The sequence below is a fragment of the Leishmania infantum genome, chromosome 35, assembly GCF_000002875.2.
Source record: "Leishmania infantum JPCM5 genome chromosome 35".
Lineage (NCBI taxonomy): Eukaryota > Euglenozoa > Kinetoplastea > Trypanosomatida > Trypanosomatidae > Leishmania > Leishmania infantum.
Window position 1 is genome coordinate 604,126 of NC_009419.2, and position 12,268 is coordinate 616,393.

The 12,268-nt window shown below is 60.2% G+C and overlaps 2 protein-coding genes across 2 annotated transcripts; both read left to right on the forward strand.

The window, feature by feature from the left end:
• Positions 1-278: 278 nt before the first annotated feature.
• LINJ_35_1460 (conserved hypothetical protein) lies at positions 279-9,500 on the forward strand (the record flags this gene model as incomplete). The annotated part of the gene is made up of 1 exon (XM_001468920.1): positions 279-9,500. The coding sequence occupies one exon, from the start codon at positions 279-281 to the stop codon at positions 9,498-9,500; it is 9,222 nt and encodes a 3,073-aa protein (XP_001468957.1).
• Positions 9,501-10,397: 897 nt separating this feature from the next.
• On the forward strand, positions 10,398-11,387 carry LINJ_35_1470 (conserved hypothetical protein; the record flags this gene model as incomplete). Its single annotated transcript, XM_001468922.2, has 1 exon — positions 10,398-11,387. The coding sequence occupies one exon, from the start codon at positions 10,398-10,400 to the stop codon at positions 11,385-11,387; it is 990 nt and encodes a 329-aa protein (XP_001468959.2).
• Positions 11,388-12,268: the final 881 nt, after the last annotated feature.

Here is a 12,268-nt window from a genome sequence, read left to right on the forward strand (position 1 = left end):
CGCGCACTTCCGCTCATTTTTTGCTCCGTTGTACATCATAAGGGGGTCCAAAAAGCAAAAACGTCTGCAAGTGCGAAAAAAAAATGAGCGGCCGCAACACACCTCAGGCGAAGAGTCGCCAGTGCAGCAGTGGCCATGTCACCCCTACTTCTAGCCGGCGAGTGCCACATCTGAGTACATCGGCGCTCTCGCCTGAAACGTCGGTCTCCAAAATGACAGCACAGCGAGCTTGTAGCACAGACCGCAGGAGGGATCGTTACACGAGGCGTCGTTCAAGCATGCTATCAACGCTCCGTATCCCGGTACACGAGGAGCCGGAGGAGGAGGAAGTACCTGCCTCACCAGACCCGTATGCGACGTCGCCTTTCCGTGGCGCCTCACCGTCCATCGTATCTATGGTTCGCGCAGGGTCCATCTCGAGCGAGAATATGCCACCCCCACCGGATATCCAACACATTGAGGGCCAGCTTTGGTTTGTGACGGGGAAGAACGGCCCAGGGAAGAAGCACGCATCTGCGCAGTGGGTCGTGTGCGAAGACCAGCGCCTCTCCGTGTACAGTAGTTGGGCCAATAGCAGCCGGCTCGTGGAGGAGGCGCGCTTTGAGAGAGTGCGTATCCTGTTCGACTTTCTACATCCACACAGGCACCCGGAGGTGATGGGCAGCGGCGCCCCGCAGACGCGTCGCATGACGATTCACCGCAACGAGTCCCGCACCACAGCGGAGTCGCGCTACGCATTTCATATACGCGACCCCTGCGACGCCAAAACCCTCGCCGGATACTACTACTTTGGGGTTGAGTGTGTGATGCGTGACCCACTGACGGTGAGGCTGCGTCGCAGCCTTGCGGTCTTCTGCACCGATCATCCAGAGGACCACCGCAAGTGGCTCGACTTTTGGGAGGAGATGCAGGTGCGCTACCCCATGCTGCGGAATCGAAACGCCGCAGCCATGTCGATGGACATCAGCTCAGAGTTAATGAGCGAATTTGTGTTCCCTCCGCAGGCGGTGAAGCCGGTAGTAGGAGGAAAAAGCGAAGAAGACACGGACTTGGTGAGCAGCCCGGGCTTGCCGTCACCGATCGGCCGAGATGAGGACAGCCTCGCCACCACACGTGCGCCAAAATGGACTGATAGCGAGCACGGGCAACCTCACTGGAAGGGCTGCACACAACCTCTGCCCTTTGCGTCGCTGGGCAGTACCTCCGCCGATGGCGTGCGTGGAAGCCTTCTAGGCGACGTGGCTGCCGGTGGTGAGGACGCCAAGGCAGGAGGCTCTGAACAGTGGCTTGCGCTGCTCGTCGATGCGGAACGGCAGGCGCGAGAGGGGATCGAGCTCATTGAGGCTGCGACGCGCAGCGTGCTGGAGGCTAACCAGGCGCTGCGCGATCTCTTTCACCACGTGGCACCGACGGCAACCGTTCCCTCTCCCGTAGCAGCGGTGTGCAGCAAAGATGAGGGCAGTGCCGGCGACGACGCCGCGAGCGGCGTGCCGATGCGCGATGGCGGCATGATGCGCGCCTTGCAGGCGGAGCTGAGGGCTTTGTGCACAGCTTTCAAGAGGGCAAAAAGCCGGGCTTTCACGTCCGCCCCAGCGCCGGAAACGCTGATACCAGCGGAGTCGACCGCGGTGGCAAATCAGGTGCTGTTGGCGGCATATGAGCGGGAGTTGGAGGTGCTGCGGGCCCAAAATGCAACTCTGAGGAGAGAACTTGACACTCATGCAGCCACCGCCGCGGCGCGTGTTGAGAGGGCACTGGGTGAGTGGACTCTGACCAGTACCGTCGACATCGTTGTCTCCGATGCAGAAAACGGGGGCGACGGTCATGAAGTCGCCGATGCTTCTGCGGATAGACAGCGATACTTGGCCGCGGATGAAGCCCTCGTGCGAGCCTTGGTCGAGGCTGCGCTGGTGCAAGAATCATCGACTGCTGCCTTCGACTCTTCCGGCGGCGCCGCGTCCTCTGCGCAGGTTAACACTCAGGGTGAGTCTGCCTCCACTCCACAAGCGTCCCACGCGACTCTGTCAACCGACGCCGATGGGTACGGCGGGGTCATTAGTGCCGGACGCCTCTTAAGCACCGCATCCGATTCTCGCCAGCTTTGCCGAGCACACAGCGGAGAGGCCCAGCTCTCGGACGCTACGAGTGCAGCAGGCGATTTGGCGGCTTCGCTGCCAGCTCTGGTGCAACAACACTTGAGCGCGTTTGCCACGGAGCACGGTCGCCGCCTCGGAAGCACTGATCTTGCACGTTCTTTGTCGACGGATCGAGACTCCCTTCTGTATCATGTGGTGGACGAGGTCGTGACGGCCTTCAAAGACTTGATTGACGCTCCCCACATAGCCACAGACATCTCGAAGGCTGCTGGAAACGCTGCCGCGTCTGCTCCAACCGCCACCGCGGTGTCATCGTGGCTCTCTGTGCTGCATCGATGCCTTCTTCACAGGCTTGGCGTGGCCGGAGTGGTTTGTGGCGCGGGCACCAGCAACCAGAGCTCGCTAGCTGCTGCTGAGGTCGGTGGGCCTGCGACGGATGCAGCGAGCGCCGTCGAGGCTGCCGCCGCCGCTGGAGACGACGTGGCTGGATGCTGTCCCCCCGCTGAGGCCTCCTCAAATGCGCGACAGAGCAGTTCGCTGCCGCCGCTCACAGATGAAGAGATAGCCATCGTAGGCGACCTTCATCACTCTGCTCATGACGTAGTAGCGTGGATTCTCGATCTGCTGGGTGAGAGGCAGCGGTATGCGGCCTATGTGACCGCTTTAGACTCCCTGACATGCCGACATGACGTGTTTCGCCCTCTGAAAGCGGTACAGGGGGAACTTGAGAGGGTAACAGCGCGCTGTGAAGCAGCTGCGGCGGCCGCGAGTCCCAGCAGTGCCGCATGCGGACCCAGTGAGGCGACTAATTCCGACACCTTCCCACTCGAGGCAGCTGCGGTATCTAGCGCCGATGATGACGACCCCGAGGATTCAGAGAAACATACCGCGGATGGTTCAGATGGGCTCAAAGTAGAGCGCCGCCTCACGGCACGCCTGCAGCACGCTATGGCTGCCTTTGACAGCAAATGCGAGGAGGCTGCGGCGCTGCGGCGCTTGCTGACCGCAATCCTCTACGGAAGTGAGATGGCGCTTCGAAAGGCGGACTCCACCGATGAGGTCGTTTCGGCGGCGATGACGAGCGCTGCTGCAGCATGTGAGGCGTTCCGCGCGGCTCAAGAAGCGGGCGTTGGTGAAGTGGACAAGCTTCGAGGTGCTGCAGAGGCATGCGTGGCAGCGAGAGCGAGGGAGGAGGTGTGGGCCAGCACCCTCACACCAGCTGTGTTGCAGGCGTGCGCGGACGCGCTCATCGGCGCTCCATGTATCCAAGACATGGTACACGCATTACAGTTGACACTTGGGCGCTGTCCTGAAATACACGGCAGGCCAAGGTGGGTTGGAGGCGCCGCTTATGTACCGCCACTCTCGCAAGAGAGTATAGGGAGCCTTGCGCAGGAGCTTCACCAGCGTCTCGCTGTGGAGCAGGCACGCTGCAATGGACTGCTTGGCGAGGTGATGCTGATATCCTCCTCACTTGCTTGTGTGGGGAGTGAGCCACTTACGGCGGCCTATTCGACCGCGATGACGGCAACAGCGAACGCAAGCGCCATGACAAACGAGGCCGTGAAGGCATGGGCGGCTTACACGAAGCACGCTTGTGAAGTCGTGCCCGGGCAGCAACGTGATCTTCACAAGCCTGTCGAGACAAAATCCGACCCTTGCCTCTCCGCTGCTCCCGCAGAGACGACAGCAGAGACTGCTCCTCACGAGGCTGTCCACGCTCGCCTCGTCGCGGCGCTGAGCCGAGCGGACGGCGCGCGCGGGTTACGCAGCGCTGCTTTCGATGCCACGAACTCTCTTCTGCCAAACTTATTTGCCAGTATCGCTGGTACGCAAACAGCGCTTTGGCGGCTTGTAGGAGCCCTCCTCCGACACGGCGCTGGCGCAGGTGTGCCCTCGCCGGAGGTTTTGCTTGCCCTTCCCATCGCGCACCACATCGCTGCGCCACATGCTATCGGCGACAGTGAAGCAGATGTATCGTCATTAGGTGTGCACATCGGGGTAGCAGCAAGCGCAGCCGAAGAGCTGCTGAGTGAGTGCGAGAAGGCGGCAAGTGAGCACCGCGAATGGACACAGCAACTCCTGCAGTGGCTCAAAGACTTTCCTCCGGCGTATACGAGTGACGCCGCACCCGAACCGGCGTCGGAGTTGCGGTACGATGCGTCCACCGCGCATGAGGTCTATGCTCAGCTGCTGGAGGAGCTTGCCGCCGCGGAAAGCGAGCACATGAGTAGAGTCGGCGCGGTGGAGGCGCTGCTGTGGAAAACAAGCTGTGTGCGTACAATCTCAGTTCCTGAGCTGAGCGACGGAGCGGGGGACGCTGATATTGCAGCGCTTGCGGCTGCTGCCGCGGCGGACATAGCAGAGGCTCTACGTGTGTCGGACGCGCACGTCAGCGTGACTGCAGCTTCCGTCGATCCCGTCCAACGTGCGGTGCATGTGAGTGCAACCATCGCTCATCACCCCCGAGGACTAACGCGTGCATCCGTGCTTGGCGCCATACATGCCTGCCCGTTTGCACGTCTGCAGGAAGCACTAAAAGGCGCACCGGTCGATTCTGCTGCGACTGCTTCCGACACGGGCGAGCGGAGCACAGCACACCCAGCGACTGCGGACTCGCCAGAGGGCATCGATGCCGTGAGCCAGCTCGCTAGGAGCCTGCAGCACCGCGCCGCGAAGATGGCTGCCGTCGCCGAATTTGAGAAGCGAGTACTTGCACTGCTTCCCAGGCCGCAGGATATAGCCATGGCGAGCGCCGGGATGCCCACCATCGATGCAACTCCGGCCTGCAAGGCAGTTCAAGCCTTGGCAGCAATGCTCGCGGACGAACTCGATATACAGATTCCAGAGGCCAACTTCAAGAGGCCCTCCACCGCATCCGCCGCCCTCCTCGACAGTCTTGCCTCTTACCTGGAGCAACTCCACGACGCTGCCCTACTCACTTTACACCACCGCAGGATCGAGTCTGGGTATGCGTCCCTAGAAAAACTGCGCGCTGCCGTAGACGCACTGCATGATGCCGCCCTTGAAAAGGTTGCAGACGCCGCGCTCGAGCAGATTTCCCCCCTTCACAACATCATAGATATGCCGTGGCCAGAGGCACTCAAAGCTGCCGATCTTCGTCATATCCACCTCATTATCGAGCATCTGGCCAGCGGAGCAGATCGAGCGGCATCACCCGATTCTACCGATGATCAATTCAACAATCTGCGCGTCATCGCCCAGGCCCTCGGCGTGCCGCCGGACGCGTACGCTGGCGAGCGGGACGGCGAGTGCGTGCCAACAACCGGACAGCTAGCGGAGCGCGCTGGCGCTGTGGTGAGCGCCCGCGCTGAGGAGACGGCGGGGCTGCGCGCCATCGCCCAGGCCCTCGGCGTGCCGCCGGACGCGTACGCTGGCGAGCGGGACGGCGAGTGCGTGCCAACAACCGGACAGCTAGCGGAGCGCGCTGGCGCTGTGGTGAGCGCCCGCGCTGAGGAGACGGCGGGGCTGCGCGCCATCGCCCAGGCCCTCGGCGTGCCGCCGGACGCGTACGCTGGCGAATGGACGGAAGAGATGACTCCGAGGTGTTCCGAGGTGCTGTCAGCTGTTGACGCTCTGGTGAAGCGATCCAAGATGACTTGTGAGGCGGCGTCGATGGATGCGGGAGAAGGTGAGGCGGCTGTTGGGGTGCTGGTGACTTTGTGGGAGGCAGTTGAAGAGGCCGGAGTCGTGACTGCGGATCTGGAGGATGGCTGGTGGTCCGTTGAGGGCCGAAGCCGTTGGGAAGCCGCTGCTCGTCTAGTCGGCGCACTTTCTGCAGCGGTGGAAGTGTCGCGGGAGGAGCTCGCGGATGTCTCGGAGCGCATCAAGCTCTTTGAGGATGAGCTGGTGGACGTGGAGCGAGACCACAACGAGTCGCGTGAGACGATCACGGCAGCGGTGGAGAAGCTGCGCGGAGGACTCGAGGAGGTGATTATTGAAGACCCCGGCGAGATGTCGCCGCCTTCTTCGCGTGGATCGACGGTGTGCGGGCCTCTGTTTACCAGTCTGCGGCAACTCACAAGCGAGGTATCAGATGTTGCCAATGTGCTACGGCGAGTAAAGCAGGTGTTGGAAGAGCATAATGCTGAAGAGAAATGCATGCCGGAGTTGGAGGAGGTGAGCTTCCCTGTTCCACAGCAGGACGGTTGTGACGTGCTCGAGGCGGGCAAGGTGCTGACGTACGAGGATGTGGTCGCCGGTGTACGTGCGAAGGTAGTGGCCTTGAGAAAGGAGCGGGCGAGGCGTATAGAGACGGATGCCGCTCTGAAAAACTTTTTGAGCGCTGTTACCGACAGAAGCACATTTTCCGAGGAGCAGCCGGTGCCACGTCCATCGTTGTTGATGTCGAGACGATGCGTCAAGCCTAAGGCGAAACCGCAGCCGGCAGACTTAGAATCCAGCGTCAGCGAGGAGTTTTCCTTGCCGCGCACACCGCTGCATTTGTCCACCAACAGTGGCAATACCGACGCGCCGCTTGGGTGCAGTGGCAGTATCTCAGTGCCGGTGTCACGCTGGGCTACCAGTGAGGTGCTGGAGAAAGTGCGTCACCAGATGAACCAGGCGGAGAACGCTATCGTGACACTGCGGGTTGCCGTTGCTGCGGCATACGAAGCGCTGGGCGGCGAGGATGATGTGGTGCACGTGCCAGACAACGAGGCAGCCCGGCTGCTGCTGGAGCTGGCGCAGAATACCGCTGAAAGCATCGTGTTTGTCAAGAGGCTTCTCGAGCCTTTGGAGGAGAGCGAAGCTTCGACTGGTCGACGCGAGCAGCTTGCGCACCTGGTGGATCGCATCAAGGAAAAGCTTGGCAGCAGCTCCGGGGCCTCCATGCCCACCCTACTGCAAGCGATGGAGGAAGGCATGCACTCTATGTATAACGAATCCACCTCCTCGCGACGATCACCGGGGTCGTCAGTGAATCGGCACCTGCCGCGCAAACAGAAACCCGTGGCGCCAGAGGTGGAATTCACGAAGGGTTTTCATCTCACCCAGCAGGTTGTGCGTAACCGTGACAGCTCCGCGTCGTCACTGACCTCGACGCTGAAGGTGCTGGCTCCGCCGCCGCCCGGCCCACGAGACTCGACCGAGGATATGGAGAAGGAGATTGGGTACCGTATGCAGGAGCTGGATGCGCTACGACGCGGCTGCAGCGTTGCCCTCAGAACACTCGACTCCTCGTTGAATGTCTCTGATATGGACTGCAACGCCATGATTATGCATCTGGTGGAGCGCTGTAGCGACGTGCAAACGGCAATGCAGATCACAGACGTTGTGTTTGAGGACGACGACATTATATCGGAGGTGAGCGCCGCGGCCTCGTCGTACAGAGCCAGCAACCCGCCTGCGAGCGAGCACCCGCTGCCGATGCGATGTAGCGTTCTCGTGCGTGCTGTCAAGTCCCTCGACAATTTGTGCGAGTCGATGCGGCACACGCAGGCCAACATGGCGAAACAGCAGCGCTTTCTCATGCACAACGAAACTCAGAACACAGGTGAACTTCGACGGGCGTTGGTGGAGTTGGAGCAGCAGCTGCACAACGGCAATGCGGAGCGGTTGGAGCTGCAGAAAGCGAAAGAGGCGGCGGAAAAGAACGCGGCCGAGCTGTCGCATGCTCTGGAGATGGCGCACAAAGAGCTCACCAACCTGCAGAACGTCCGAGACGACTTGGAGAGGTCGCTGATGCAGTTCAAGCAGCAACATGCCAAGGATGATGAGCTGGATCGGGCCGACGAAAAGCTGAACTCCTTGAACCATGCTAAAATGCCGCAAGTGGTGCTGGAGGCGGCCACGGATGCTGTGCGTACGGAGGTGTTGGGGCCGTGTCAGCAGCTTCACTTGGCGGTGGTGGGAAGAGAGATGCCAAAGTCTGAGATGCTTGCCGAAGGCGAGGCGCAAGAGGTGCTTCTTCCGGCTCTACATGCCATCGCCAAGGCGCTGCAGAACGCTGTGGAGGAGATGACCCGGCTTGCCACCGGGGACATGGGAATCGCAGCCTTGCTTGCCGAGGAGCGTAAGCATGCTGCGCAGCGGGCCGCGGCGCTGAAGAGCGAGCTTGCTTCCGTTGCAGAAGCAAAGGAAGAGGCAGAGGCGAGAGCCAAGGCGGCTGCGAAGCACCTGAAGCAGGCTGAGGACGCCTTTGAGGACGAAGTTGCGAAGCTGAAGCGCGCTCTTCGCAACAGCGAGGCAATGCTGGAGGACAAGGAGGCGAATCACCAGCGTCGGTTGCGCCAGGCGCAGGCGGCCGCAGAAGATCAGCTGGCGTTGGTACAGCAACGCTTAGACCGTGCCACGCGTGCGCAGACAGAGGAGGAGCGGCTGAGAGCGGCATCTGAGGAAAATGTACAGAAATTGCGCGGCGCTCTCGCAGAGGTTGAGTCGGAGCTTTCCCGGCAGCAGCGCTACGCAGCTGAGGATACGATGACGCAGCGTAAAGGCAGCATGCAGCGCATAGACTCCCTGGAAGCAGATCTTGCTGCAGCTCGCTTGCATAGCAGCGAGTTGGCGCAGGCTCTTGGGCGTGCGAGGCGCGACAGTGCAGAGGCTGCACGGGCTCTCGAGGCAGAGGCGCGGGAGAAGGCAAAGCTAGCCGAAGAGCTGGCAGACACACTCGCGCAGCTGCGCGCGGCGAACAATGAGCTGGCCAGTATCTGTGCGAGCATTGCCTCAACTGGGTTAACATCATCAATAAAGTCGTCTGCATCCTCGCCAGCGTCCCCAGAAAGAGCGACGGAACTCGTGGCAGGACTCGTGGACCATGTTGCGGTGCTGCAGCGTGCGCTAGAGGCCCAAGAAACGGCGCGGCAACAGCATCGCACCAAGGGTACACAGAGTGAGGATGCTGTGGCCGAGACACTGGCGGCGTTCGCAGCCATCTGGACCGCCGCGGTAAAAACCGGATGCACACCAGCGCGGCTCAACGAAGGGTGTCTGACACCGATGGACAAGGCGAAGGCCGTGTCGAACGCTCTGACGAGCGATGTCTCACCGCAGTTAGATGACCTTGCGGCTACCAGACAGCGCCTGTTGAATTTGTTGTGCCATCCACGGGTGCGTCACCTAGAGCGGTCAGCAGCACTAGGGCCTCTCGAGAAGGCAACTACTGCAGCCCTGGTTCAGACCTACCATGACGCCATGGAGGGGTGCTACGAGGCGCAACAAGCTGCGCTTGAGCGAGAGCTGCGAGATGCGCAGTGCAAAGTTCAGAGCCTTCTGGCGCGACTGCAGGAGCAAGAGGAGCTGCACGCGATGGAGGCGGCAGAGGTGGAGATTCGCATTGGCCGCATGCGCGAGATGGTGCAAAGCAAGCTCATGGCAGACGAGATTGCCGAGCAGCACATGCGAGAGACGGATGCTGCCGTGCGCGCGCACTTCGTGCTCTAGTCTCAGCTGTTAAACTTGACGCTTGTTGTGTACACGCGTGCACATACATTGATCGACCTGGTGCACGCGTCTGTAAATGTGTGTGCTTGTGTGTGCCTGTACACGCGTGCATGCGTGATTGTACTACCAATGATCAAATACTCTATGCCTTCTCTTCTCGGATGCGCGATTAGATGTGCAGGAGGTTCTCTCTCCCCCATTCTCTCAGCTGGTGCACAGCATGGGACGCGACGCTGCGCTCTGCGTGATGGTCTTGATGAGTGTCTTCTCCGCGTTGTGTGCTTACCTCTTTTCGCCCTTTCGGGTTCCAGGCGCGTTTGGGCTGCACCACGGCTGCTGTCACCTCTTCCCCCCTCTATGCAACCATCAATCCATCCCACCTCGCTTTACTTCACCTCCCCTTGCTCCTCTTCCGCGTGATCTCTTCGTGCCTTGCACGCACCTGTGCTTTGCCTCTTCGATGGTGCGGGGGCGTGTCTTGCCAGCCGTCGGGCCTCGTGTAGTTTTGATTTTTTATTTTTTGTACTTCCGCGCTCTCGCCGCACGCGCTGGAGCCATTCGAACTTTTGTTTCCACCCCTCTTCTTTTTTTTTGTGTGTCTCTCCCGGTCTGCGCCCCGTTTCTTGTGCGCAGCTTCCACGTCGCTCCTCCCCTCCCTTTCTCCCCCGAAAAAGGTGCTGTGCACCCAATCAGAAGGACATAGAACCCGCGCACGCGAACACACACACACACACACACAAACACATACGCACACGCGTGAGCATCGTTGCTCGCCGTGTCTCTCGCGTGCATCGCACACGATAGGTACGCAGGAAAATCGAAGCAGCTGTAGCACCCTGCCCACCCTCCTTATCTCACCTTCTCCCCTCCCCCTTCTCCAGCAAAGCATACAAAAGAATGGCAATGCCAGATGCAGCGCCGGCGACGTCGCCGGCGCTCGTGATGACGGAGGCAGAACTGCGGAAGGCGCTGCAGCCGGCCCCTCTCCATAAAGTAAAGAACTTCTCTGGCGCGACCATCGCAGCCGACTGCTCTACTGCGGTCGCCGTTGCCCTCACGGCGGCTATTCCGATCTCTATAATCGACTACAGTATAATGGCGCGGGTGGCCGGTGTTTCCCCGAGTAGCACGCAGGAGCTCTTCAAGGGTGTCACGACGGTGCTCTTCCGCCCTCACAAGTTTTTCTTCCCATGCGCGGAGAACAAGTGCAGCCTGGTGTACCGCGTTTGCGCCACAACGTACGGCTTTACGTACATAGGCTCCAACCTCGCAAAGAGCTACTGCGAATCGCACGGTATGGAGAAGGATGCAAATCTGGCCGCAGGCATTGTGAGTGGTGTGATGAACACTGTCTTCACAATTTGGAAAGATAGCATCATCTTGCGCGCTCTGCCACCGGTCAATCCGAAAGACCTGTCCAGCGCGAAGAAGCCAGTGCCGTTCTTGACGCGCGCCCTTTTCTGCGGGCGTGACACGCTTACGTGCGTGGCCGCCTTCACGTTCGTGCCCATTGTCGCGTCGTGGATCTCGGGCTACGCGTACCACCAGAAGCGGCTGCCGCAGGCCTCAGACGCAATTCTTCCCGAAAACGAGGGAAAGGTGCGCCTGCCCATTTCATGCGTCGACACAGCGCAGATGTTGACGCCGGCGCTTCTGCAGTTCGTGACGACGCTCATGCACATCACAGCTATTCGATACCGTCAGATGTACCCGCACTTTTCGCTGAAAGATCTGTCCGACAGCATGCGGAGCACGTACATCTCCTCGACGCTTCTGCGCATCTGTCGTATTATGCCAGCCTTTGGCATCGGTGGTATCATGAATCGCGAACTGCGCTCCTCGTTGCTGGACAAAGCAGACCCCCTCGAGCGGCCGACCGTGGCGTAAATCTTTTCGAGGACGTGCGAGCAAAGGGGCGTGTCTGTCTGTCTGTCTGTCTGTCTGTCTGTGTGTGCATGCGTATGCATATGCGGGTGCCTGTTGGTCTTCGCGTGCGCTTCAGTGAAATGCAGTCGAAGCGTTTTTCCTCCACCTTTTTTTCCTGCGTGCGCCTCGTCGAGTCTGCGCGCGATTCCTTACCGCTCACATTATATGCTGAAGAGCATTTTACTCCCATCTATTCTCTCTGGTGCTTCCCCTCCGGCACGCAAGCGTGTACAGGTCTGTGTGCGGCCTGTGGAAGCTGTAGCGACGCTCGCGGACGATGGACAGATTATCATTAAGTGAGGGAGGCTCGCGAGGATGGAGCGCTGCGTGTGGAATGAAGACGCGATGAAACGAAACCGAGGTCGATGGTCGCAGCCGATGATGGCAAGGCGGGAGTTGTTGGCGCAGTGGGAGGGGGGGGCGATACCCTCGCGCACACAATTAAGTGGAGTAGCACCGCCCTCGTCAGCCATCTCGGCGGCAGGTCTCTTCTTCATGCTTCTGCGGACTCCCTAAGTCTCTTCACCGTCCCTCTCTGTACGTTCTCACTGCTGTTTTTCTCCTCCACGGCCACGCCCACGCCCCCTCCTCTCTGTGTGTATGCGTGAGGAGGGGAGAGGGGCAGTATGTGATGAGGACATCTCCAGCTAACGTTTTTCGCTCCCTCCTTTCCTCTCGTGTGCGTGTTGCCGTTGCTTGTGTGTGTTTCGTGTCTCGTCGTTTGCAAGTATTTGTTTTGGTTGATGCTGTGCTATCATGTCTCGTGCCACTTTTTATCTCCCGTTTCCTTGTTTTTTTTTTGTCTCGAGACTTCGCAGCTCGTGGTGGTGTTGGGGGGGGTA